Here is a 26,972-nt window from a genome sequence, read left to right on the forward strand (position 1 = left end):
CATTCTTGCTCACACTCACACCTAGGGGCAATTTAGAGTGTCCAATCAACCTGCCATGCATGTTTTTGGAATGTGGAAGGAAACCGGAGTACCCGGAGGAAACCCACGCTGGCATGGGGAGAACATGCAAACTCCGGATTCGTACTCACAACCTCTGCACTGTGAGGCCATCATGCTAATTGCCCCAAAATAAAACTGCCTTTGCCAAAAGTTACGTTTTGTATTGTTGAGTTGGCTCCTTGTGTGTGTTGACAACACAAGTTTAGGATACTTTACTACGAAACAGTTGAAAAAACGTTTGCTGTGCAGAATGGTCGGTCACCTGCAGCTGCGCCTGCAAGCAGCAATAAGAAAAACGAGTCTACTGTGACCCCCATAAGGGGACAAGACCACCTGAAACAAAAATAAGACGACTCCAATTGCAAAAGTGAACACCTGAAAGCGCCTTTTGAATGAATGAATGGTGGTCGAAATGTTTTCAACAAACAAGAAAAGTCCAGATGTCGGGCTATTTTGAATTTGACCATCTTGTAATTCTATTTTTGTGTTTTTTGGTTTTTTTTCTTTCTGGGCCAGGATTTGAAACCTCTACTTGGGTTCAAATCTTGCCTCAGGCCCTTCCTGTATGGAGATACTTTGCATGTTCTCCCTCTTCTTGTGTGACGTCCTCCCACATACTGAGCCAGAAACAGGAATGCTTGTTTCATTCAATACTAAATCTTTAAATTATCTAATCCAAATGTGAGTTTGTTTTGTTTTTTTTTACTTTACATCTGGCACATTGTGCGCCTGCAACAGCGCGTAGAGGCTTCAACTCACCCAAATGAGGACAAGTGATTATAAAACTGATGCTTTCAGCAAGTTTTGATATTTGGATCTCATTAGATTCTACAGGTGTACCTAATGAAGTGGCCCATTCCTATTTCCAATTTGCCCTAAAAAATCCAGGTCAGACGGACTGGATGACGGCCTTGCCAGCTCCACTTTAGTACACACACATACGGCATGAATACAAGCATGTGTAAATGACTGGAGTATAATGGGCTGGCCGTGCGTTCGGCTGTACTCTGAGCCATGACAGTGACAGCGCACGGGAATAGAACGCATGGAAGCCTGCAAACACCTCTCCACCGCCTTTGTGCTGCATGCTCCCCTGCGCCCCGCTGCCTCTCAGCCGCGGGATCAGCTGCAGACGCTAATGAAACGTCAGTCAGGTAATTGAGGTTCTGGCGGTGGCGGGCCAACCAGGCGGGCAGGCAGGCAGGCAGTCGGCCCGTGAGCATGATGACACGGCAACGCTGGCAGGGCAGCCACAGGAACCCCCTCCCAATCCCAAGCCCCCCCCATATGGAGTATCACAGCAGTGGCAGCTCCAGAACCAGCAGGGTGTTAAAAAATAAATAAATAAATAAAAATATGAAGCATTTATAGTGACATTCTGCCATGTCTTCCTTTTTGGGCGCAAGGTGTTGCGCACAACAATGTTGAGCATGTTTTGTTGGAGTCAGAGGTTAAAATTCTTTGTTATTGCACCCCAGAGTGATGTTGCCAGCTCAGCCGCTTCCTGACCTGCGCAGCACCTCAGTGAGTTATGGCTAATCTTGAATTCTCCTGCTGTGACAGCTGTGGATCCACATGGCAAATTGGATTTTTTTTTCTCCTTTCTTTCTCTTTGCTTAGATTGCGTTTGAGCAGGTAAAGAGACGGAAGACATCGGCTGCACTGCTTGGACGAGGTCCGTCACATTTGACACGCGGGCTTCTCGCTCACAAATCAAATCAAGTCTGCCGTCGTTTGACCTCAAGTGTTTTCACCAAGTTTATGGGCAGCGTGCAATCACAAGGCTGACCTGGGCATGATGCTTTCTCTTAACCCTGACGGGATTGCTGACTTCATCGCGAGTACATGCAATCATCAAATATGTCAACAAGGTGCCTTGTGTAATATAACAAGTTAGAGTTTGCCATTTTGTCACAGGTCAAATTAATACTCACATCCCTTTAATATACGAGGGTCATTCAATGTCCCGATTTTCTTGCACAACATGCAAGCTAGGTTAATTGAAGATTGTAAACTGTCCTCAGGTGTAAATATCTCCATTTTCCCTGTGATTGGCTGTTGACCAGTCCAAGGCGTACCCCGCCTCTCAAGCCAAGTCAACTTTTTACATCATTTGTTAATGCTGTGTGGGAGTGACAATTGATTTAACAGAAGACTTTCATGCAAAAAGAAATCTTCCATACCTTTCTACTTTTTATATAATGGCCAAAATGAGACCAACCGAGTACGTGTGAAGGACGACGAGTGACCTGAGGCCAACGGCAGCATAGACTTGGGAAATAGCAAGTCTAGATTTAGTCCAGTCTGTCTTCCGTGCACTCCGCTCCGCTCTACCCCCCCCCCCCCCCTCCCCAAAGCTTTAATGGGAAGGGGGGACAGTGGGGTTAATGCTTTGCTGTAAGCACTGCTTAGTACTAGTCATTGGCCGGCAGAACTTCCGCTAAAAGCAAAATAATCCAGTGGAAATGACTTCCACCATCCAGCCCTGGGGGCACTTGTGATTTTCAACCACCCCCCACCCCATTTTGTTAGAGCTCTGCATCCCACAGAGGTCATGGGTGAATTTGATGTGATGATTAAAAGTTTTCTCCCTCAAGGTGACCTCAAACCCGCAGGAGGTGAAAATCAAAGTGGGCGACATGAAGATGAGAGGCGGGCATGGAGGTGACAATCTGTTTGGGGCGCATGGTGAAGCGCTCATGCAGACACGACACAAGACCCCCCCCCACCCCACCACCACCACCACCACCACCTCCACCCCACAACCTCACCCCCCCCTTTTGTTGCAATCAATGATCGTATGTGACATGATAGGAATAAAGTGGCGCACCTCGGAAAGGAAGCATCGACAATCTAATCATTGTCACATCAATGATTACCACAAGGCGTGATGCATTTGGAGAGGCTTCCATCACCTCTGCAATGACCTGCTGCCTCTTCCTACATTAAGCCCCTCGGTACCACAGCCTCTCTCTTAACTGCGTGTTCAATCACTTGCACCAGCGACAGCCTATTGGTGCGGCCGAGCGACCCCTCCCGCCCGACACTGACGTATGCCCACGATTAGCCTGGATACAGTCCAATTATGATAAACAGCCCGCACACCTCTTAGGCCGTGATTAAAGCGTCAGCCGGGCCTTGATAAAGAGATCCCATCAGCAGCATATAACACACTCCACACTCATGTTTCTCACATCAGCGTTGCAGAACATACACAGAAAAGCCTGCACGGAGCTGAATCTTTATCATTCACACGCGACTGGTGCAGCAATAGCCCTTGCACACCCATTTTCAATTTAGACCCTAGTATTTATTAATAATCTCCACCTTCTCCAAGCCCAACTTACACGGGACGCCCACTGCCACTGCCATATAACTTGAGAAAGGTTTAGATGCTGAGAGATAAGAGGGCGAGCGCTTTTGATGAATGGATGAGCAGTGATGAAGAGACGATATCAGAAAGAGAGAAGCATTAATCCAGCCTTGGGCCAACGCTATGGAGCCAGAGGGGGGTTAAGGGGGAGCGTGTAAGGGAAAGGGGGGGTGCAAAGAAAGATAGCCTCTTGGCTGTGTTCTGTCAAGGGAGAAATTACACATTTACGGAGGTTTTTTCAAGCAACGACGGGCACCATAGATCAAACCACTGGATTTATGAGCCAATTTTCAACATGAAATATAGACACAGAGAATCAATTTTACCCATGTTTACTTGCCTTCTCCCTTTTCGTTCTTTGCCTCTAACTCAAACGACACATAGACCAGAGTTTGTAACCCTAAGAGCGCCGATTAAAGACGGAAATGCAATTAAACTACTTTGCACTTGGAATGTTTAGATTAGACACTGGTGGTATTGTCATATCCTAATTCCATTGAATTGGTGACATGGTGCAAAATGTAAATAATTTTTTTTTTTTTTTTGCCAAACCTTTTCAACCTGCCCGCTCCCTGAGATGACATTAAATTTAATATTTAATGCTGAAAATTATGAATATTGTCCTTTTTTTTTTTTTTTTGCATTCTCAGATTATGAATTGATGCCCGCAACATGTTCCACAAAAGCTGCAACATCAACAAAAGACTGTGAAAGTTGAGTAATGTGCCCCCCGCCCCAAAAACAAAACAAAACACTGGTTTGAAAGACTGCACAGGTGAACAGATTAATTGAAAACAGGTGAGTGTCATGATTCGGTAGAAAAGGCGCAAAAGTTCACAAAAGCAAGGATGGGGCATGAGCAAATAGTTTAAGAACATTTCACAATGTACAATTCCAACGGAATTTAGGGACTTAATCATCAACCTTCGGTAATATCATCAAAAGTATCAGAGAATCTGGAAAAATTTCCGTTCGTAAATGGCAAGGCCAGTAACCAAAATGTTGTACTATATAATTAAAGGTAGCAGTTTTTTGATTCTGTCATTTTAAATGCAGAATATTAATGTACATAATATTTATAGACAGTGTATAGATAGTATGGCACAAACTAGGTACTTAATATCAAAAGGATTTTCCTTGTTGAGTTACAGTATGATTGACTTTTTTTTTTTAAAAAAGCTCAAAGACGGGCCCCTCTTGTTGACAGCCTGTTTACACTATTTGTGTGTCTGTAATTAAAGATTGCCATTGATCCCCTCTTTTGGGCCAACATGTTCCCAATTTGCATAGAAATGATGTCAACATAGGTTAAACGACACCAATGACACGCAATTAGCAGAATTATCAGGAGGGAAACTAATTACATTGCTATGACTGTGCCAGCGCACTGATCGCTGCTTAATTATCAAAGTAATGAAGTCTTTAGTTGCTACTTAATGTAAATGACACATAAAGCTAGGAAGTCATGAGTCGACATTCTCCCTGGAAAACGTGTCTTCAAAAAAGCAATTTTCCAAACATGAACGTGTCTAACACGTGAAAGGTGCCTGACATGTGAAATGTAAAGTGCACAGATTAAAGACGCACGGGCAAAGTAAGTGAAACGACACTATGAGATTTATTGAAACATTAACTAGAGCATCATCAATGTCACGTTAGAACAAACAACAAAATGAGTCAACGGTGACGGGAGCAGAGCTCGTCAACACGACAAGCGCATACAACGCATCTCCAGTCGACAATATTAAGACACAAAAACAAGCGTGTCACAGCAGCCTCATGGATGTTGGTCTTCCCACTCCAGAGTCGTCGCTTTCATTCCAATTCATTTCAATTACTAAGTCCTCCCCATCTTCTTCCCCATGTCCCGATTAGCTCAGCCTGGCAATTTACAGTTGATCTAGCTTCATCTAAGGCTGAACCTGGCGAAAGCAGCGAGAAGAGCAGTAATGGAATGAAATGAAATGTCACTCAGTCGTCGTCTTTGTCCCAATGATGGTGAGCAGACTGAGCTCGGATGGGTCAGGCCGATGCCATTAGTTGCTGAGAAGTTGCGTTTGGAACTCTGTAAGTGTGTGTGTGGCATCCTGCCGTGTCTCGCATGTTCAGCCGTCACGTTTTCTTAAGGTGATCCCTTGTTCTCATCCCCACCTTGAAGCAGTCGACATCAGGGCTTCTTCACCTTCTTCACTGATGACGAGCTGGATGCTGATTCTCTCCGCTTGCGCTGGAATGTGATAAATGTTGCAATCTCATCAAGGCCAACTCAGGAGTGACTCCACTTCACTCTCTGCCCACATGAATGAATCCATTTTCTTTGCTTCACCATTGCGCTTATTGTGCCTTTTCCACAAGGTACTTTCTGTGCAGGCTTCTGATTGGCTAAATTACATTTTTCATGTGTTTTTTTTTGCTGAATAATTATATATATATATATATATATATATATATATATATATATATATATATATATATATATATATATATATATATATATATATATACACACACAAACTATATTTTTTCTCCCCATATATATACATATATGTATACAAACTATATTTTTTCTCCCCACCATTTGTCCCTGTTGGCCTTGCGCTACAGTTAGTGTTGCACCTTTGCAAGATGGCCCATATTGTTGAATCGATTTTCAGTAAAAAAAGAAAAAGAAAATCCATTATAAATTTCTTGAATTAACTATATTTTAAATATATATGGATTACGTCATTGAGTTTGACTGACTATAAATGCCTAGTGCAGAGAATACATAAGCATGTACACAATATAAAAAGTACGACTACTCCTCCGTACCCGATTATCAAAGACCAGATGTCAAAGTCTGCTGACCAATTGCGAACTCACCGAATTGGGGGTCAGTGGAGCTCCCACCACGTCGATGATCTGCTCCTTGGCTTCAACCTTGATGTCATCAGTGCCGGGCCAGGTCTGGGCTTCCCCAACCGGAGTGCACGCAGTCATGGTGTTGGTGCCACCGGGTTCGACACCTTGCGGTGCAGACGTCGCCGCGATCCCGCATGCACCTCCGCTTCCAACCTTCAGCAGGGCTTCGTAGCGGTGACGCAGCATCTGTTGTTCGTACTCACAATTGCTGTGTGCCTGCTTCAGCTCGTAGAGGAGCACCAGGTCGCTTCGCAGCTCGTTGAACATCTGCACAATTTCTTCCGTCGGCATTGGGTTGAGATCTGCGGCACATGAACAAAAAACATTTGATTTAAAGATCAGCTATAAAATTCATCGATTAAAAAAGAAATAGATGAGTTGCGTGTGTAAAATATTTTATTTTAATGATAGAATTCTCATGTTATCATTCTTATTTAATTATGCTCAACTACCATTTAACGCAATTCAAACAAATATGTAAAATGCTTTATTTTACTAATATTTACACTGACTCAACTAACCTAACTACTGTGGTAATTTTTTTTAAACCGAAGAAATACATTTTACTTAACCAATTTAAGGACATAATTGACTCAAAAAATGCACCAAATATTGCAAGATTTGATCATGTAAACGCTCAGTAGACCATGAGTCTACAAAGTTTAATAAGTTCCAGTTCAGTTCCTACTGAGTATGTATTCATTCCCAATAAAAGGCAAACTTTTAAATTCCATGTCCAGTGTGTCTTTTGCGATGGGACCAGTAAAGCAGCTTCTCACTCACCCACTCCTTGATCCACCAGAATCTGCTCAATTGCCTTGATCTTTTTCTGACCCACCGAGCCTGGCAGTTTCATCTGGAATCACACAAAAGATACGGAGTGTGAGAGACGCACACTCACAGATATGATTTAAGGTAGGCACGGGAGATGATGAGAAACAAATCAGGCTTTTTAATTCCGATCAAATGCACTTCAACGGGCCACATCCAAATGTTTTCATTCACTGAACTCTGTCTGACTGATTAGGAGGAGGCAAACTCCGGTCTGTAGTTGTGCTCGTGCACGCCGCATCGAGAGCGGCAGTTCCTCATCAGTCTTGAAGATGAATAAGGCTCCACCATTGCTGGCTCTACAAGCACGGGTACTGATGTGTCATCAGCAGAATTAGCTATCATGGCGTTAATGAGGGATAGTGAGCAGAAGTGAAAGATTCTGGCTGGAGTGTCATGTTCACGCGAAGATTTCAATGAACTGGTTCCACGTTAAGATAAATGAAATACCAAAAACCTGCCTAGCAACCCCTGGCTCGTAAAAAAATGAATAAATAAATAAATCAAAATATAAGAACATTGAAATTAAAAAAGCGAGATGACTTGTTCCTGTTCAATGGAGACAACAACTCTGCCTCTTTGCGGACGGACAAGGGAGGGCCTTTCCATATCTTGAAAACTGGATTATTGAATTGAACATTTACAAATAAGTCATCACACTTGTTTTGTCAGCTACGGGCTATTGCAGACAGACTTCTTGTTACAGTAAAATATTTTGTAAATATTATCGTGCATCATTGTCAATCTTTTTGTTATATGAAACAACGGTTTGACAACTTAACATCAGCAAATATGGTCACGTTGTACCTCCTCAAAAAAAGGTGCGACGTAATCGTATGCTGGTGCTACTAATGCAAAAGTTAGCATCGAGCCTTGAACTGGTTATGGCGACAATCCTCACATCCACTGAACACATAGGCTTGCGCATTCAGACGTCCAAGCGTTAGTATAAATTCCAATTTTTTTATGTCTACAAAGCAGAACGCAGAACTTGTTTTCGACACAGTCTTTATCAAAAGCAATGAGACAGTTAAAGTTATTTCTCTGTTTTAGGTTTGAATATATTTATAATCTGTCCAAATGTAATCAAGTCATATTTTTATACAAATCTATACAACTGGTCGGTCTCTCCACGGCGCATTGGTCTCTTTGATGAGAAATAAGCCCTGTTTTTTGTTTCCTGAAAAGTGATTTGAGATCTTAACTGCGAGGATTCTTCCTGATGCCGGCAATATGTCGCAAGTGGCAAACAACAGGTGTTGGAGCGAGCAGTAGTACTCACCCTCTGGCTGCGCAGCGTAACTCCAGAAGATTTAAAATCTGGGAATTTGATGCCTGCTGTCTCTGGAACAGTCTGGATGAAAAGAACAATTATAAATGGGTTCAGCTGGCCTGACAAACTATATACGCTAGATAATAAAGTCACCGGTCATTAAGTAAACCCGCAAATTCAAATGAAAGTTTTGTATCAGGAAGTGTAACAGCAACCAGCTAATAGCGCTCAGTTTTATTGACACTGTCAGAAAGGTTTTGATTCAACATCGTTGTAGATGTTGCCTAGCTGATAATATATAGTAGTAATAATAATAATAATAATAATAACAACAAAAATGTATACATACATACTATGCATCGTTAATTAATCAGATTTGTTGTTAAAATCATGAGACCCACATCTAAGATGATGTTGGTGCACGAGTGCCTACCGGTTTTTCTGTTTCTCTTTTTTGTGGAAGTTTCTTTTTGGAAACTCTCTTTTCTGCACGTCTCAACTCTGTGGTCGTGTCTGCAGCTTTTATGAGCTTCTGTAGATCCTGAGCGTTCCTCTCCCGCTCCTTCTTCCTTGTTTCAATCTTTCTCAACTCCTGGATCAGATATTCCTCTTCTGCCACCTGTTGGCAAAAATACAGAAGTACAAGTTAACATGAGCAGAGCTGCAAATTTAAAAGAAATTCACATCGGAAAAAATGGTGACTTAATGATATTGCTGACAACCCTCTAGTTTACTCTTTAGAATTAAAACTTGAAAACTATTTGAGCAGATAATTTTACATGAACATGCTGCTGCTGGTGTTTTCCCCATTGGGAATAGCATATGATGTGGCAGTTCCTAGTAAGAAAAAGCAAGGTGTCTCACTTGCTCAGGTGTACGATTAAAGAGCTTGTCCAGTTGCTCTTTACGTCGCCTTTCATGGCCAGCATCAAAGATGTAGATTTTGGGGTCCGTCCCTGAAGGCGCACGGACCTTGGTTAGCTTCCCACAAATACCATAGTAGCGCTCTTTGAGATCTTCTACAGAGCGTTTCTGAAATTATCAACAAAGAAGATATATTACGGAAAACTAAATAATTTTGCTCTAATTCTGTAATATTTAATGAACAATACTGCTGTGGAGGGAGGATTGATTACTCTGTACTGCTGGTGATCATAGCGGTCATGCACTACTATAAAGCGCAGGTCAAAGCGTTTGCAGAGGTCAAATAGGTGGTCCGTCTCTGCTTTAGTCCAGCTGTCGTCATGGAGATGCAGCTGGTATTCCTGCTCCGAGTACACAGGTACCTGCACTGTCTGTCAGGGAACCAGGACGAAGAACAAAATGTACTTCATAATAGGGGAAACATTTATGTTTTTCTGGCTCAAGAGCGCAGTGTGTTCCCATTTCCCACCTTGTTGAAGCGGGCAAAAGGGTAATCTTTGCCCTCCTCTGCCACTCGTCGCCAGTGGTGGAATATGGCACCATCTCTTCGAGCTGGATTACTGAAGGACATCCACTTCCAAGGACGAACCTTTTTACAACCCAGTTTGGCTTTGACTGTCCTGTAGCCCTGGGTGGTGTCACTGGGAAACAGTGGAGGCGCATCCCTGTGGCGGAACACAATGGAGACATTTACAGTTATAAGAGAATGTTAGGATATTATGATAGGAGAAAAACAACCTAAAGTAATTAATCAGATACAGTACGACCAAGTCATTTTGAATCAAATACATGGAACTCATATTGGATGAAGCATTCACTGAATCTTAAATCAATCTTAACCAGTACACACATTCAAAGTGACACCATTATATGAAATATACATACTTTTTATCAGAATACAACAGTGCATAGACCTCTCTGTGCATTCCCTCTGGCCTCTTGAAGGTCAATGTTTCAGTTGTCTTCTTGGACTTTTTCTGGGATGGATAAATACGATTGGAGAATTGATAAGCAACCAAGCACACGTTTCAAATAATACTGCATAATCAATCATGATTCATATGGACTCTTCTTAAGGGAAGACGGTTTGTTCCCACAAATGACTTATTTAGATTCCAACATCACCGATCGCAATGAATAGGAAAGTATTGTTTAACTCTCACCTTGTCAGAATTGATGAGGTCTTTCTTGCTGATCGGGCCATCGTTATCCCCGCCCGTCAACTCTAGAATGTCCCTCACATCAGCACCGGTAGTCATGATGCTATAAATGCTCGAAACTGACGCTTCACACAACTCGTAAACACGGCGTCCTCATGTTCTAGCGCTTATTCATTGACGTCGACAGAACGCGTTGTTGCTCACAGGCTAAGGCTCACGCTGTCATTCTGCGGTATATTTAAACAGAATCCCACCGGACCATGATATACTCAAAGTTTATCTGGTTAAGTATTTTTTTAGACGGAGTTAAACTGAAGGCTTAGTGTAACAATTGCTTTTATGTGGTTCAATATGCCCTGCTATTGTTCCGCTTAGCTAATGAACTACTAGCATTTCTGACTCCTTCGCTTACGTCTTCTTCGTGTTTTAAATTGTACGTAAATTGGTTGTCAAAATACAAAATGGCGCCACCAACAGGACTGAAATGATTAGCTTTGCACCACGGTAGTTTTATACTGCCTACAAAATGGTGGCGTCTGGATCCCTGTGATTCAACTTTTAATGGATTATACGATACAGAAAATGAAAGAATGTGTGATTTATATACAACCAATTTTCCTTGTGAGTTCATATACTCAATGAAAATAAAACACATTAGTGAAGCCGTTCCGCCCTCTGCTGTTCATAACCTGGAAGCACAACCACCACAGTTCCGTCAAATATGTTTAGGGAACAATGGGCGAATTATTTTTTACGTGTACTTTACTTTAACGTGACATTTGGAATCGTAAAAGTAATGTAGAATCACAGAATTCGCCCTGCATGAATTTTATTTTGAAGGAACAATACGGAAAAAAGTGGATGTCACTTTTAAAATTCTACTTCCGCCTCTCGCGAAAATTTTCTCCGCCATTTTCAGAACGTTGCGCGCACTCTTTGCACTTGAAGTCAACTGCGGTCTGCAGACTTATTTTTAAGAGAAGCGACGCGTTTATCTGCAATCTGTTTATCTTACAACATGTCCACCGAGCAGAATGAAAATACTTCTGACAAAACTGAGCAGCAGCAGTCGCCGCCGACTCCGCCGCAGCAGCAGCAACAGCAAGGGTAATGTCCACTCGTCCACCCTTTCTTTTGTTAGCTACCCCCGCCCCAAGCTAACCTAGCTAGCTCGCTGGTTGTCCGCCACATCACACGGTGATGACGATTTTAGGACATCATGCAAACATAAAGCTAAATTGAAGATTTGCGTGGCTGTGGGTAGTGACAGAGTCCCCGTAAATAGTTTTAATATGGGTCCAGGCATGTCTAGTTCCTGGTTTAACGTTCTTCATTGCTTCGCTGGGACGGCAGCCATTTTATGCTCAACGCCGCGTTAGCGCACTGTGAGTTGTAAGCTGACTCGTGTAAAGTAAAACCCTTAACCATTTTTTAAATAACAATCGTGTGTGTTTTTTTTAACGATGATGTCATTTGAATATCTTCAATCACCAGGTTTTCGCAATAATCATTCATCTGTGGCGTGTCTTTATTAACCACCAAGGCCTCTGAAATGGTCATTTGGGTTAGCAAAAATCCTTGAGTAATTCAGATTTTTTTTTTTTATTTCTCCCACGCAGAGAAATGAATGGCAAGGTCAAACACGAGGGAAATTCTAGCAGGAAGGAGAGGCCCCAGAAGAGAGGTGGAGGTGGTCGATTTGAACCTTATGGAAATGTGAACAAGAGATACCGAGTTTTTGTCAGCAACATCCCCTATGATGTTAAGTGGCAAGCCCTCAAAGACCTAATGAAAGAAAAAGGTAAGATTTCTTGGTTAGGGTTTTCATTCAGTCCATGTGATTGAAGAGGTGTGTGGTATATTTTTTTTTAATTGGCCTATCAGTGCTTTTAACAGGCAGTTGCACATCCGCTTTGGAGAAATTGTGTGGTTTGGAAAGAGAGCACCCAATATATTTTTAATGTTTTGCGGTAGGTTTGCACTGAGGCTGTTGCCTTGGAGGTCAGACAGAATGACCGTTTTGATTAGAATTTTTTTTAGTAAAAATATTAATTGTGTTTTATTTTGAGAAATGTAATTCCTGTTGTTACAATACAAATGAGTTATAACTTATGGGGTGTGATTTTCATCTTCAATGACTTGCATGGCAGAAAATGTGTCTTGCTCTCTCTTGGCAAAGTCTATAAAATGAGTTTTTGTCGTTTCCCCCCCAAAAAACATTTAGAGAAGTTTGAGCTTTTTGTCTTAAGACTGAGCTGGAAAATCCCTTTTCCAATGTACGCTATTGATTTTGGTCCACCATTGTGGGTTGTCCAAAACTCGTCTTTTTTTTTTTGTTGTTGTTGTTTTTAAAAGCAAGTCACATCTTGGAGCTTGTAAACGCATGTTCTGAATTGTCTGTAGCGGCCCCTTTAAGAAGGGCTAAATAGTATCTGTTACCTGATTGTGGAGTTACATTTCATTTTCTTCTTTTAGGTGTTTCCTTGACAAGCCAAATGTTTTCTCAGCAGGTCTCCATGTTGTGCCAATCAAAGTCTTGACGTGTGTTGGGATTGTTTGGGGTACAGGTCTACAAAATGAAACAACTTCTTACATCATATTGTCTTTGGCTTTAGAGGTTTGGTCCATTTTGTTGAACAGACCCCGTATCAGGGTGAAGGCTGTGGTCGATGCTGTATCTAAATTGTACTTGATAAAACTACCCACTAAGAAAACATCTTTCGTTATTTTTCTGCGTACAAATCGTTTTACTTTAACTGAGGCTATGGTCATTATATTTATAGGATTAGAATGACTCGGCTGCTTGACAAAGGTAGTTATGCATTCCCCTGAGGTTTACAATGGTGTCTCAGTGCACACAGGTTAGCAATGAAGCAAGTCGTGGTTTGGGACAGGGTTTGCATTCTTTCTAAAACATTTTGTCAATCATCAAGTAGGTGTTTTATTTCCAAACAGGAAGATTTATGGCAAAACTTGTATAGCCGTAGTTCTCTGTTTTGGTGCTTTGGGAGAATCCTTTAAAATGGCAGGGCTATGGAGTGCGTTTTGGTTAAGAAAAAGTTTGCTTTTTGTAGACCTGTACCATATTGTGCTGCGACAGAGGTGCTGGAGGAAGGCTCGGGACTGCACGTCTGAGCTCACTGGCCACCATTCTTGTTTCCATCCTAAACCCCAATTGTTCTCTCGGCTTCTCTCCCTTGGTGTGTGTCGTCTGGGATCTGATTTGTAGTGGGTGAGGTAACGTACGTGGAACACTTAATGGACGCAGAAGGCAAATCAAGGGTAAGTGCAAATATATACAAATACACAATTTTTTAACTATCCTTGACAAACTTGTGTTTGTCAGCTTTAGTTTCTCTTTTCATTGTTGGGCAATTGTCAGATTCTGAAACTTGATGGAGCGGGTGAGATTGTGACATGTCGGAGACGTCCTTTGTGGGTTCGCCTGTGGCCATGACGTGAGGTCACTTTAGGGTTGATGCTCTTTAAGGAGTTCAGCTTTCGCTTAGCATCTTATCTGTGAGATAGCTCACTCACACAAGCGTACCTATTTGGTTGCTGGAATTTCTTCTAATGACCTAAAGAAGGTGAAGTTTGCAAGTGGCTGTTGAAGGTCTTAATGATGGTTGTTTAATCCAAAAATAATTTTAGAAAGAAGAATCTCTTTGCTGGAATATTAACCTCCAATATCTCTGTACCGAGGAATCCAATTTCATTGTGGGTTTCCTCTTTTGGATGTTGGACAGAAAAATAAGCAAGTGACTGCTTTGCGTCATTGATGAGTGATTTTGTAAAGTAATTGGAATAGTTGTGACACCTGTTGTGGCCAAGGATTTAAGCGTGTTGTAATGGATGTTTTGATGTGCATGATCTTCATTTTGTGTTTATAAAAATCACCTTGTAAAATGTAGTTTAGTATGTTTTTTTCTAACGTGTATCAATTTTTTCATTCTGGGTGGTCCGTGTTCTTCAATCAACAAAGGGGTGCGCGTAAGTAACTTTATTATTTCTATTCTGTGACAAGTTGTGTATTTGTATGAAATTGCTGAAAAAACATTTTCTTACTGGTTGTTTCTGGTCTGTTAGTGTGGTTGAGTTTAGGACTGAAGAGCTAATGAAGAAGGCAGTGGAGAATGTCAACAAGCACAACCTCAACGGCCGTCCCCTGAAAGTGAAAGAGGTACGCCGCAGAAGTAATGAACACAATTTTCCTTCACCCCCTTTCCTAAATGGTCACTGATGAGTATTTTTTATTTTAGGCCACCGATGGTATGATTGCTCAGAGGGGAATGAACAAGGCGCAAGGGGGTGGAGGCCCCCATGGTGGCATGGGCGGAATGGATCGCATGAACATGGAGCGAATGGCCCCTGGACCAAATGGCCCCATGATCAACATCCCTCCCAGCCTGATGAACAACCCCAGCATTCCCATGGAGATCATCCATGGCCTCCAAGCGGGGAGAATTGGCAACACTGTCTTTGTTGCAAACGTGAGACTTAATTATTTAATGATGAAAAACAGGGATGCAACCAAAATTCAATTACTGGAATTTTTGGGCTGAAAATGCCCCAAAAATGCTCTTTTGGTTTGCAGCCAAAATACTTTTGTCACAGAAACAACACAACCGAAAAAGGATGCTCTGACGACGCGTGCAAAAGCAAGTGCAATCCGGTGTGAAACCCAGACGACAACATCGTCGTTTTGCCACTGCTTTGGTGCTCGGGGTATGATTAGATCGAGAAGAAAGGGGGGGGGAGTGAATTCCGGACAAGGTTAGCGGTGTGTCACGCCGTAGTCGTCAACCACCATGGCGCCGTGGCAAGAGGTGGGTGGCGGTGAAATGAGACTCAAGCTCATCCGGCGATGGCCCGGGGCAAGAAGGCTGCATTACCACTGAGGACTTCCTCACTGGTGGTCGTGCAAGTGTGCGCATTGCTTGGAAAGAAACATAGCTCGCACCTAGACAAATTTGGCAATGTGTAAGCTATTTTTTCCAAGGTTCTTAATCTACTATTTCGTTGGGTTTCAGCCAACAATTTTCATTGTTTTGCATCCCTGATGAAAAATCCACAATATTTGCTGTGTGTCTGTTCACTGTTGGAAGTCTTAACTCTGCCTAATATTTCTTCAGCTTGATTACAAAGTGGGCTGGAAGAAATTGAAAGAGGTTTTCAGCATGGCTGGCATAGTGGTGAGGGCTGACATCCTGGAGGACAAGGATGGAAAAAGTAGAGGGATGGGCACCGCGACGTTCGACATGCCCATTGAAGCCGTCCAAGCTGTCTGTATCCTTACAAAATGGCCACCTGACATTTGGAATAATTTTTTTAAGACAAGTTGACCAAGTCTCAAATACTTTCCTTAATAACTTTGCAGCCATGTTTAATGGACAGCTGTTGTTCAACCGGATCATGCACGTGAAACTGGTATGTTTGCCAATGTGCGCCTACAGTACAGTTTGTCTTCTTTTGTGAGTTTGTACAGCGTTTTTGTCCCTTTCAGGATGAGAAGTCCATGCCCAAAGATTTTGGACCACCTGACAGGGGTGTCTCTCTTCCACGTAAGCATCAAATGTTTTAAATAAACAAATCCATTACAGCAGCATTCATGTACATTTCTCTAATCCCTGTTAATCATTTATTTATTAATTTTAATACTCAGGTGGCCTGAGTGGCATTGGTTTGGGTTTAGGGCCTGGTGGTCAGCCTATTGACGCTACCCAGCTTAACCGAGGCGGCGGCGGTGGTGGAATGGGCAACATGGGCATTGGAGGTTCTTATTGCCGAGTTTGTTCTTAAAAGTTACAAGAATACATTTGGTTGCTCATTGGTCTTTGGTCTTCTCTCTTAGGAATGGACGGAATGGGCTTTGGCAACATGGGAAACCGTATGGGAGGTACATTCCAGAGCCCAAATGTTTCTTCAGCAGTTTTTGTGGTATCCATGTTTTTGATACTTATGTGCCATTCTTATGTGGTCTGAGATTTAGGAATGGAAAACTTTGGAGGAATGAACAACATGGATCGCTTTGGCTCATCTGGGATGGGCAGAATGAATGGTAAGGAGTTTTCATACATAGAAAGTTCAAGTTTAAGGCTTACTTCAGCTCTAATTTCTGCATCTCTCGCATCAGCAGAGATGGACCGAGGTATTGGTGGCGGGTTTGACCGGGACTTTGGTCGAAATGAAATGGGCATGTCTCGCAATAATTTTGGAGATTCCTTTGATAGAGGTATGGGATAACGCTCTTTGCCAAAAATTGTACAAGACATAAACACCAGACTGCACATGTAATCCTTTACAATTTTTACTTTTATCTCGTGTACAGGAAATTCAATGGGTATGGACCGCATGAATTCTGGAATGGACCGTCTCGGAACGAGCATGGATCGCATTGGAGGGATGGATCGGATGGGCATTGACAGGCTTGACCGTGTGTCCGACATGGACAGAATGGGTTCTGGCTTTGACCGTCTTGGTTCTGGGATGGACCGGCTTGGAGGTGGCCTCGACCGTATGAGCTCCAGTATGGATCGCCTCGGCCCAACTGGTTTCGACCGCTTGGGCCCGTCAAATTTGGATCGCATAGCCTCTGGTCTGGACTTTAATTCCCCGATGGGCATGGATCGCATGAGCAACACTGGGCTTGACCGAATGTCCAACAACTTCGACCGCATGGGCTCGACCGGAGGTCTTGACCGCTTTCAGTCCGGTGGCCTTGATCGTATGAGCTCTGGAATTGACCGGATGGGATCTGGTGGCGGCGGTGGTCAGTTTGATCGCTCTTCCGATATGGATCGTGGCTTCAGTGGAAATTCCTTCGGTGGAGCTGGAGGCGGAGCAGGAGCACCTGGAAGTGGAGCAGGAAATATGAGAAAGGGTTGCCAGATCTTTGTCCGCAACGTACGTCCTTTATCTTTTGTAGCCTTATTGCCTCTACGGAGACATAATATAGTATGATTAACCCTTTGCCGTTTTTGTCTTGTAGCTGCCATTTGACTTTACATGGAAGATGCTGAAGGATACCTTCAATACATGTGGTAGGGTGATAATCATCAACACAAATACCACGCCATTGATAATCAATGCATTTTTGTCTTCATCTGGGTGCATTTGTTTGCAGGTATGGTGCAGTATGCTGATATCAAGATGGAGAATGGCAAGTCCAAGGGCTGTGGTGTGGTTCGCTTTGACAACCCCGAGACTGCCGATCGTGCTTGTCGTACCATGAATGGCTATCGTCTGAATGGAAGAGAAATCGATGTTAGGATTGATAGGAATGCATAAGTTGTTCTTGTTGAGCAGTGGTTATTAGTACACTATTGTCTACATTTGCCAGACATTCTTCTTTATTATTCCCTTGGTTTGACATTTGTTACAGTGAAATTGTTTTACTAGTCAAGTTTTTAGTTTGTAAATGATGTTTTTAGTTTGTAAAAGATTTTTTTTTCTGCTATGCTTCATCTGACCACATTGTACATCAAGGTGTTTTGATAATAAACTTCAACCTTTACTCTTGACTATTTTTGTCATTGTGTTCCTCACCCATTTATTATTTTTGTTCTCACTGAACAACAGTGACTCAAGTGAGGATAAGCAGTCTAGAAGAAGCCCATCCCAAGTGACTAGGTGAGAGGTGGTGCGACTCTAAATTGGTTGCAGGCCAGTCAATCGGCACATGCATGCGTTCCCAGTTTAAAAATTTGTATCTGGAATGTTATGAAAGAGGGCGGCACGGTGGTCGACTGGTTAGCACGACAGTGAGAGACAGCATCTGTCGTGGGTTCAAGCCCGGCACTGACCATCCTGTGGAGTTTGCATGTTCTCCCCATGCCTGCGTGGGTTTCCTCCGGGTACTCAACACATTCCAAAAACATAATTGCCCCTAGGTATGAGTGTGAGTGCGAATGGTTGTTCGGCTCTGTGTGCCCTGCAATTGGCTGGCAACCAATTCAGGGTGTCCCCCGCCTACTGCCCGAAGATACCTGGGATTGGCTCCAGCACCCCCCACTACCCTAGTGAGGAGAAGCGGTATTGAAAATGGATGGATGGATGTTATGAAAGTGCCGGCGAAACCTCACGCAATCGGGGGCGAAATGCAAACTCCACGCATGACGGACAGAGTTCGCATTCGAAGTCGTACAGAGGGAAGACCCGCCCTGCCTGCATATTAGCCAATGAAAAACGAAGTTCCGCCCCCAGTTACACGGCAGCTTATTCGATACCGGAAAGAGGTCATTAGTTATTAGATTCAAGATGGCGGCCCCCTTGTGCCAGTGTTACCAGGTGAGCGTTTGGCATTCACCGAACATTTGAAACTCAACAAGTGTGCTGGATATCCCTTATTTCGACTTATATAGATCACGTGTAACTGTTAACTGCTCAGTATGTAGATTGTCTTGTTTTTCATTCGACTCGACGCGGAGTAGACTGTCGCTCGAATGTCAAGTCTAGTCGTCTCGCTCGGTATTCCGTCATCGTAACACGCAGACAAAACAAGCAAAGTATTCGGAACAAAACGGACCTTACTAAATAGTGTTTGTGATGATTTAACCAAGCCGTTAAAGTTGCACAAATTCAGTTTGAACTTGACTACGAATTTTAACATCTCGTAATGTGCGATCATATTTGTACTTCTATCCATAAGTTTAGGGCTAATATTGTACGTCTGTCATCAGGTATGTTTGAAAAGATACTCGTTGGCATTCCCCTCATCTTTCCTGCTGCTGCACAACAGAACAAATGTCTTCAGAATACGGTACATTCTCCCAAGCACTTCTCAGGTAAGAGTATTGATAACAAGTATTGTGTAAGCTCAACCAACCTTTGTATCGTTGACATTTCCTTCACGTTTTTGTTTAAAGCTCTAACAAAACACTGATGCAGACGTCTTTTATTGATTCAATTCTACTGTATCTCCCTGCAATGCTCCAAAGGTGCCCCAGTCATCACTTCAACAGGCGAGGTATTTGTCAGGGGAAAGGGGAGGAGGAAGAAAAGGGTTCCTCGGCGAATTCCTGGACAACTTGAAGCAGGAGATGAGCAAAAACAAGGAAATGAAAGAAAACATCAAAAAGTTCCGGGAAGAGGCAAAAAAACTTGAAGAGTCGGACGCACTGAGGCAAGCGCGCAGGAAATATGTTAGTATCTGACCTCACATATTGCATTTGTGTCCATCTGTGTAATTGAGTTGGTTGAGTTTGGCAAACATTTCTCATTTTCTTAGAAAACAATTGAGTCTGAAACAGTAAAGACTTCTGAGGTTCTTAAAAAGAAGTTGGAGACCCTCTCAGATACAGTCAAGGAGGTAAATGCCAAACGCATCTCATTTAGTCTATTTATGGTATTCTGATTCATATGCGGAACAAGTTGATGATCCGTTTGTGTTGTTGGTGAGCAGGGCCTGGAGGAGGTCACTCGGACAGAAATTGGAAAGAAGATTAAGGAGGGAATGGAGGAGGCAGCCAAAACTGCAAAGACCTCAGCGGAGAGCGTTTCAAAGAGTGGAGAGATGTTGGGAAAGACCGGTGCATTCAAAGCTATATCACAGGTTTGGATCCAGCGCTTCTCTACATTTGAGAGGTTCACTGTTCTATTGGTGTGAAACGACTCTATAATACCTCCTTTTCATGTTGAGAATTTCACATTTGTGTCCATGTTTTTAGGGTATGGAGAGTGTAAAGAAAGAGATTGGCGATCTGGGCCACACTGGCCCCTACCGACCCCCTCCTCGACTCAGGAAGAGGAGCGAATTCTCCTCGAAGGGATCGTCAGATGGCAACAAGGTCTTTGAAGCCAACGAGTACGTGAGTGGCCACCTGCTTTGCTCTCAAGCTGAGAGGGGCACGCCATAGCCATGTTCTCCCCTCCGGACCGCCGTGTTTCATTTACCACGTTAGCAAAGTTCTCATCCTTTGTATGTGTTCTTTAGGGACGCCATGGGTGTGGTGCTTCACAAGGACTCCAAATGGTTCCAGCAGTGGAAGGACTTTAAAGACAATAATGTGGTCTTCAATAGTAAGGAAAAAATGCTTCATCCAATTCTGTTGCATGCCACAAAGTCCTGTTTTTTTTTTTTTTGCGTGTGTGATATAAAAAATGCGCTCAAGCGAAATCATTTCAAAACGTTTTCCACCTTTGTGAACTATATAACTGATCAACTCAACTAAATGGAATGTAATATTTTTGAGAATACAAGTAGAAATAACTGAGGTAAGTATTGTACTCTTGAGTACAATGACAATAAAGGGATTTCTAATTCTAATTCTATTGCGCAATTGCACATAGTTCCTGAGAACGAATGATGTTGCTGTATAACCAATCAAATAACCAATCACATGTTAAATGATTATGATTATTTTTATAATTTTTTGAGGCCAGTTCTTGGTAATGTCACAGCTGTGCCATATTTTTTCTTCTTCTGTTTTCAATCTGTATAATACTATTTTGAATCCCTTGGAAATTCTTCTGTACCCTTCTCCTGACTTTTTCCACAATGAGATCCCTCTGATGTTGTGTAAGTTCTTTGCTGACCATGACTTGCGCTGTAGGAAATTATGACAAAAATGTCGCAAACTACTACAGTAGAAGAGCTGAACTTTATTAGGGGGTTTATCAAAGGCACTGAAAAATGTGTCCACATTATCCTAGTTTAATTTCACTTACCCCTTGGGAAAATGTCATGCTGCAGGTCATACTAATGGTAGTGAACGTTTGGAAATGATTTACCTTGGTCTAATTTTTTTATATCACAAAAACCTGGCGTTTGAACAAGGGTATGTTCCTTTTTTTTATCTCATTGTTTCACCAGCTGACCCTACGGGAAGTCCCATTTGTGCGTTTAACCTCATTATGCGCTCTCACCTTTTGTGCCCAACTTCATTCCCACTGCAGGGTTCTTTGAAATGAAGATGAAGTATGATGAGAGTGACAACGCTTTCGTCAGAGCATCGCGGGCCGTCACTGACAAAATGACCGACCTCATAGGTGTGAGATGTAATAGTGCGCATTAGTCATGCTGTGAGGCTTATTCAAGCTGATAACGGAAAAGTACAGTCGAAATGCTGCATCATCTCTAGTCAACCTTGAACTTATGGTAGTCTGAGTTAAATAAATACTCTCTCACCGCTATTGGAACTTGTAACAGTCACTCGTTATTGACACTGGCTTATATAGTAATTTGCATAATTTGCATTATTATTTTGTACTTTTATTAAATTGCGTTGGAAGAATCCACATTTACAACTGTTTGTTCTGCCAGTCTGTCGTTGTTAGCTGCTGAATTCTTTCCTGTCCGTCACATATGTCCAGGTGGACTTTTCTCCAAGACGGAGATGTCTGAGGTACTGACAGAAATTCTCAAGGCGGACCCATCCTTTGACAAAGATTCTTTCCTGAAGCAGTGTGAGCATGACATCATCCCGAATATTTTGGAGGTAGGAAGAACTTGCAGTTACGTCACACACCAACTGGGGAAGCTAAGAAACATCTACTACTCCCAGAGATACAAAATATCTGTTTTAAACATTAGAAGAGTGTAACATTAACCATTTTACATTTTAGTTTGCTGTATTATTCATATCATTTCACGTTTGATTTTTTTTTTTAAATCGTCATTTAGTGGCATTGAAATGCACTAATGACAACTTTTTAAAGCTGAATTAATTTAGCGTCTTTAGTCACAGAGTGGCAAAATAATGAAAATGCCATTTTATTGTCCTCTTTAATAGTGTCAATAAAGTGTGAACATTATTGTCTTTGTAAAATATATTTTTTTAATCTTATTTGTATTGAATCTTTGATTGTTTAGGTATACCCTACGAAGTTACTTCGTATTTTTTGTCCACACAGGCAATGATCAGAGGGGACCTGGAGGTGCTGAAAGATTGGTGTTATGAAGCGGTACAACCTTTGTCTCGCGCACTCACTACAACAAATCTTGAAATGGCCTTTCGACAGTTGAACTGTTAAGATGTCAGGATCATGAATGTGAAGTCATGATTTGGTTCAGTTTTTTTAATTTATTTATTTTTTCATAATGTGCAGACATACAGTCAGCTAGCACACCCGATCCAACAAGCCAAGGCAGTGGGATTTCAGTTCCACTCAAAGATCCTAGACATCGACAGCATTGACGTAAGTTGCAACCTACTACTGACAAGACAAGAAACAGCAGCTTGTTCCTTCTGCTCAAAGAAGCCACCGTTAGCGGCTTCCCCCAAATCTGTGACAGATGGCGCCATCGTATATTCTGAAAAGTAGTTGCGCAGAACATCAGTGCGGGGAAAAAGACCAAAGCGAATCACGAGAAACAGTGCTCACTGTTATCATGAATAATCTCACCGCATTTGATGATTGAATAACTAAAATGGGGGAATCATCTGTGAAAGGACTCATGGTACTGTCGTGGCAAATACTTTACCCGATAGATATTAAAATGCATCTGGATGAATATAATTAGTAAGTGAACTGCATTAGAAAAAAAAATCTTTGTAAAAGATGAATTGCTTAGGCACTGTCGGAGAGGATTTAAGTGAATTTGTATTTTTGTGCTTGTACAACTATTTGTAACATTTTGTCCTATCTTGAAGCTGAATATTTTGATTCAGTGCCAAATCTACACAACAAACACATTAAACACGGGACATTGTTAAAACTCGAGCTGTGCTCATCCAAATATATACATCTGTGTTTATGTGAACTCTTCTCCAGCTGGCCATGGGAAAAATGATGGATCAGGGTCCGGTATTGATCATCACCTTCCAAGCTCAGTTAGTGATGGTAATACGAAATACCAAAGGAGAAGTGGTGGAAGGTGACCCCGTAAGTGACAGTCACGCACACGCACACACATAAAAGAAAAAATACACACATGCACATCGACAGTTTTATTTTAAGGTTCAGACTGTATATCATATTAAATGTGCATGCGTTCACAATGGTAATTTTGGTTTTGACATGAATAATCACAATAATCACCGTTGTGTGATTCAGACAGAACATAAATTGGCCAATTGTGACGCTTATGGCTGCATTTATTTCTATCCACAACAAATACTTCATGAGCTGTAAATCTGCCTAATTGTCTATTGTAGTGCCTCGGGCACATGTGGTGGTGTTATGGAGGTTAGGGCATCATTTGAAAAAAACATCCTCACAATTGATCACATATTGACTGTGTCACAATGGGGACGTTTACAAGCCTCAGCAGAGTTCACATCAGGCCAGCACAACATTAGCTACTCATGAAGCGATATGAGTGAAAGGGACTCGTGTATCAAATTGATTGACATTATTGTTTGAAGTAAAGTGCTGTCGGATATTGTGCCCTTCTTGTCTCACCAAATTTGATAACTCAAATTGAATTCGGCATATCGTCCAGGTTTAACTAATATTGTTGCGTCACATTTGATAAGAAGGATGAGTCATGTTCTTACTTTCTCTCCTGCTAGGATAAAGTTCTGAGGATGATGTACGTGTGGGCCCTCTGTCGAGACCAAGAGGAGCTCAATCCGCACGCTGCCTGGAGACTACTTGACATCTCTGCCTCAAGCACTGAACAGATCCTTTAAGACTCTTTGATACCCGCGGAAGAAACACCCGCTCACCCGGGGAGAGAACGTCCTCAACCTGAACGTTGCGTAATCAGATGGGGAGTCAGAAAATGTTTCCGCTTCATTATGTTGGCTTTTTTATGCCTCACACAAGGGGGCGCTAGGGTACCAACAGCGCTCATGTGCTTGAACTAAGTCTGTGCTGGATCACCATTCGCCCCCTCCCCAAAAATTATTTTAGCCCAGATGGCATAATACGCAGAGAACAATGCAAAAGATTGCGGCAATTTTTCCCCAATCATGTTTTCCACATCTGTTATTATGTCTGAGCAGCTCCAGCCCAGCCCGCTGCTTGATAATCATCCAGTCTAATTGTCAAACTGTCAAAAAGTCTATATTTATTGTGAAAAAAACAAACAAAAGATAAGCCTCCCTCCATCTCGCTCCACACACACTAGTGGACATTTTTTTAAAAAATAAATGTCATGTTGATAAGAATCAAATATCCAGTCCAAGCTTTTTTATGATTCCCTTCACGGCTGACACAAGTCATTATTTTTAGATTACAATTCAGTCTAAATTGTGATGGCTGATGGTTTTCTTTGGAATGAAAAGCTGAGTTGCAATGTGCAGTCATCATGACACCACCAACCATTCACATTTCCAATTGTGCTTGGCAGGAAATGGTGCTCAATGTCAACATATTTTTTGAGGATTTCTTTTTTTTTTTTTTTTTTTACATGGTTTGTTAGACTTAACTTGACCTCCGAGTGCCTTTGCTCTATAACGCTAATGGGATAAATCTTTATACTGGAAGTCACGCTGCTCAATGTGTTTACTTCAACGACTAGATGGTAGAGACGCTTAATGTTTTGTTTTGTTAGTAAATGGAAAAACTCCATGTTGCAGTTTGTTTAAAAGTCATACAAGTAAAGTTTCAGGCCCAGTGTTGCCTCGGTGACTGATGACTTGGTTTTTGACGAAGCTCGGTTAGGTTACAAGTTACTTTATTAGTTACATTCAGCATCTGCATACACTGCCTCAACATTAAATTAACAATTGATTTGATTAATACATGTAATTTATTGGAAGTGAATAGCATGTAGCCTTCACCTCAAGAGGTCTATTGATTGTGGGGAGATTATTATTACTCTTGTTGCCGTTATATTTATCTTTTTGATGGTTTTATTCATGTTCATGTTTAATTTCTACTCCTTCCTTTTTGACCAGGAAGGAGTTTGTATTTTAAATTCAAATTTTCTCTGGGTATTTATTTTATAAACAATGATACAGTAATAATGGATAGGTCACGCCCAGAGCTGGGCACTTGACCCTTTTGTGCCGGTTAGTCCCCCACCCTCCGGCTGCGATCTCTGTATCTTTCCGGCCTCGACCCTCCGGCCTTATCCAGAAAAACTGTTGGCTCCTGACCCCGTTCCCCCCGCCCCAAAAATGGGCGTCCGGAGGGCCAGACCGTTCTGCCCTCGTGACGGACTGCCCAGCTCTCGTAACTGTAATCTGATTACTGGTCTGGGAAGAATGCTAGTTAGTAAAACCAAAAAGTCTTTATATTGGAAGGACGTGTTAGTGCCTCAATGTTGAGTATTGTACCATCTTGAAAGCGTCTCGTATTTCTAGATCCTTCGCCTAACTGTCACTTCCATATCTTCAAAGATTGCGTGTTTGTATTCACGGAAGTGTGCGTTCAAGGAGTCCAAGATGAGCGCTGCTCTTTATTCAGGCTCCATGTGAACATCCATGGCCGTGCATCTCGGATGAGTTCAGGTGCAGGTGCATGGCTCACCCCGCAGCAGTTGATGGCTTGTGGCAGATATCTGAAAGATGATGGCAGCTTGGAGAGCGCAATGCAATGTTGCGTCCATTTGCAGCATCGCGTTGCAATCGACAGGATTGATGACAGAAAGTGTGCATTTGGAGGACGGGCCCGCATGCTTGCTTATGCATCTCTGTCAGTGTGGGTGGAGGAGGGGGAGGCGGAGGACCAGCAGCAGCTCCTCTGCTCACAAGATGTGATGGATCCTCCTTGTTGCTGAGCTGTGCTGAGGTTGCATCTCCTCCAATGTGGTGCTCATCACTCTAAATGCACCCCCACAATCTCCTCACGTGGATATTCACAGGAGTCTCCCTGCATGGAGGATGCACACACTGGGGATTGGTCAGATGGATCGGATTTGAGACGCACTCAACCAGAAATTAGCTGACACAAACTTGTGTGTGCGTGCGTGTGTCTGTGTGTATACACTAGCAGGTCTTGATGTGGCGACATTGGAAAATCAATTTTTAGAGGGGACAAAACAAAATCTCAATTCGTATGTTTTCTCGAAGTCCAATTAAGAGTTTTTTTTTTTAAATACTAAGTTGCCACTAATCAGTTATTTCATAATTTGCAGACTGATTTTCATAACTTATTGGCTGGATAAAAAGCAGAAAAGAACACAATTCACCCGTCGGCTAATATTAGTGATGTCTTTTCAAGGTAATAATATGCACCCACTGGCATTGTCATTGCTATTCTTTTCACAATACTGGTGTTAAAAATGTTTTTTTAAACAAAACAAAAAAAACAGTGAACTGAGGCCTGACACAAATACCCTAATTTCCCTAATATTTTGATATGAGTTCATATGTTCTTCCATCATACTCCCTGCCAGTCACTTTGTGCCAGTCATCATTGTTCTTAGCTTGATTTCAGGAATCTCCGAATTCGAATGTGATGATAAAGGCACGCATGGCGACACCTCATGGAGGCAACCAACTGAGACATTTCTAGCTGGGTTACAGATACGCCTCTGATAATAAAATGCATTTTAGCAGAGCAAAAGCATGCACATGATGCAAAGACTCTATGGAATTTCAGCGAACAATCTGATTTTGTA

At 42.2% G+C, this 26,972-nt stretch overlaps 3 protein-coding genes across 6 annotated transcripts; 2 read left to right on the top strand and 1 right to left on the bottom strand.

Annotated features, from left to right (window-relative positions):
- Positions 1–5,161: 5,161 nt before the first annotated feature.
- dmap1 (DNA methyltransferase 1 associated protein 1) lies at positions 5,162–10,984 on the bottom strand. Its single transcript, XM_088313018.1, has 10 exons — positions 10,526–10,984; positions 10,248–10,339; positions 9,832–10,027; positions 9,575–9,733; positions 9,303–9,470; positions 8,872–9,057; positions 8,448–8,519; positions 7,118–7,190; positions 6,296–6,636; positions 5,162–5,660 (listed from the first exon to the last, which is right to left on the bottom strand). Exons 1-10 carry the CDS (start codon positions 10,619–10,621, stop codon positions 5,601–5,603), a joined length of 1,443 nt encoding a protein of 480 aa, XP_088169144.1. The 5' UTR covers positions 10,622–10,984; the 3' UTR covers positions 5,162–5,600.
- Positions 10,985–11,404: 420 nt separating this feature from the next.
- On the top strand, positions 11,405–18,042 carry hnrnpm (heterogeneous nuclear ribonucleoprotein M). 4 transcript variants are annotated; one of them, XM_088313017.1, is made up of 16 exons: positions 11,405–11,629; positions 12,142–12,323; positions 13,752–13,804; positions 14,505–14,512; positions 14,609–14,702; positions 14,782–15,012; positions 15,655–15,808; positions 15,900–15,949; positions 16,026–16,083; positions 16,185–16,295; positions 16,374–16,418; positions 16,506–16,580; positions 16,659–16,754; positions 16,851–17,425; positions 17,511–17,562; positions 17,646–18,042. In XM_088313017.1, exons 1-16 carry the CDS (start codon positions 11,541–11,543, stop codon positions 17,807–17,809), a joined length of 2,037 nt encoding a protein of 678 aa, XP_088169143.1. In that variant the 5' UTR covers positions 11,405–11,540; the 3' UTR covers positions 17,810–18,042. The 4 variants fall into 4 exon arrangements, with proteins under 4 accessions (XP_088169143.1, XP_088169141.1, XP_088169140.1 ...); XM_088313015.1 differs by lacking the exons at positions 11,405–11,629; positions 12,142–12,323; positions 13,752–13,804 and having other exon boundaries at positions 13,846–14,512; positions 16,512–16,580; positions 16,656–16,754; XM_088313014.1 differs by lacking the exons at positions 11,405–11,629; positions 12,142–12,323; positions 13,752–13,804 and having other exon boundaries at positions 13,847–14,512; positions 16,656–16,754.
- A 668-nt stretch (positions 18,043–18,710) lies between these two features.
- On the top strand, positions 18,711–24,983 carry timm44 (translocase of inner mitochondrial membrane 44 homolog (yeast)). Its single transcript, XM_088314187.1, has 13 exons — positions 18,711–18,808; positions 19,201–19,305; positions 19,459–19,662; positions 19,749–19,829; positions 19,923–20,072; positions 20,188–20,324; positions 20,454–20,539; positions 21,416–21,508; positions 21,833–21,957; positions 22,373–22,423; positions 22,568–22,657; positions 23,234–23,344; positions 23,974–24,983. The coding sequence occupies exons 1-13, from the start codon at positions 18,779–18,781 to the stop codon at positions 24,091–24,093; spliced, it is 1,383 nt and encodes a 460-aa protein (XP_088170313.1). The 5' UTR covers positions 18,711–18,778; the 3' UTR covers positions 24,094–24,983.
- Positions 24,984–26,972: the final 1,989 nt, after the last annotated feature.

This window comes from Idiotropiscis lumnitzeri, chromosome 13, assembly GCF_059441095.1.
Source record: "Idiotropiscis lumnitzeri isolate Australia: NSW breed Sydney's pygmy pipehorse chromosome 13, RoL_Ilum_1.0, whole genome shotgun sequence".
NCBI lineage: Eukaryota > Metazoa > Chordata > Actinopteri > Syngnathiformes > Syngnathidae > Idiotropiscis > Idiotropiscis lumnitzeri.

What these genes read in the sequence shown, in the direction of transcription:
- hnrnpm (XM_088313017.1), top strand. Translation starts at nt 11,541, where the DNA reads ATGTCCACCGAGCAGAATGAAAATACTTCTGACAAAACTGAGCAGCAG. An exon ending in GGATCATGCACGTGAAACTG is followed by an intron (nt 15,950 to 16,025) that starts GTATGTTTGCCA and finishes TGTCCCTTTCAG; the next exon opens with GATGAGAAGTCCATGCCCAA. An exon ending in CAGGGGTGTCTCTCTTCCAC is followed by an intron (nt 16,084 to 16,184) that starts GTAAGCATCAAA and finishes TTTAATACTCAG; the next exon opens with GTGGCCTGAGTGGCATTGGT.
- timm44 (XM_088314187.1), top strand. Translation starts at nt 18,779, where the DNA reads ATGGCGGCCCCCTTGTGCCAGTGTTACCAG. An exon ending in TTCTCCCAAGCACTTCTCAG is followed by an intron (nt 19,306 to 19,458) that starts GTAAGAGTATTG and finishes AATGCTCCAAAG; the next exon opens with GTGCCCCAGTCATCACTTCA. An exon ending in CAATAATGTGGTCTTCAATA is followed by an intron (nt 20,540 to 21,415) that starts GTAAGGAAAAAA and finishes TTCCCACTGCAG; the next exon opens with GGTTCTTTGAAATGAAGATG.
- dmap1 (XM_088313018.1), bottom strand. Translation starts at nt 10,621, where the DNA reads ATGACTACCGGTGCTGATGTGAGGGACATTCTAGAGTTGACGGGCGGG. An exon ending in TTACGCTGCGCAGCCAGAGG is followed by an intron (nt 7,191 to 8,447) that starts GTGAGTACTACT and finishes GTGTGATTCCAG; the next exon opens with ATGAAACTGCCAGGCTCGGT. An exon ending in CTCCACTGACCCCCAATTCG is followed by an intron (nt 5,661 to 6,295) that starts GTGAGTTCGCAA and finishes ATCACATTCCAG; the next exon opens with CGCAAGCGGAGAGAATCAGC.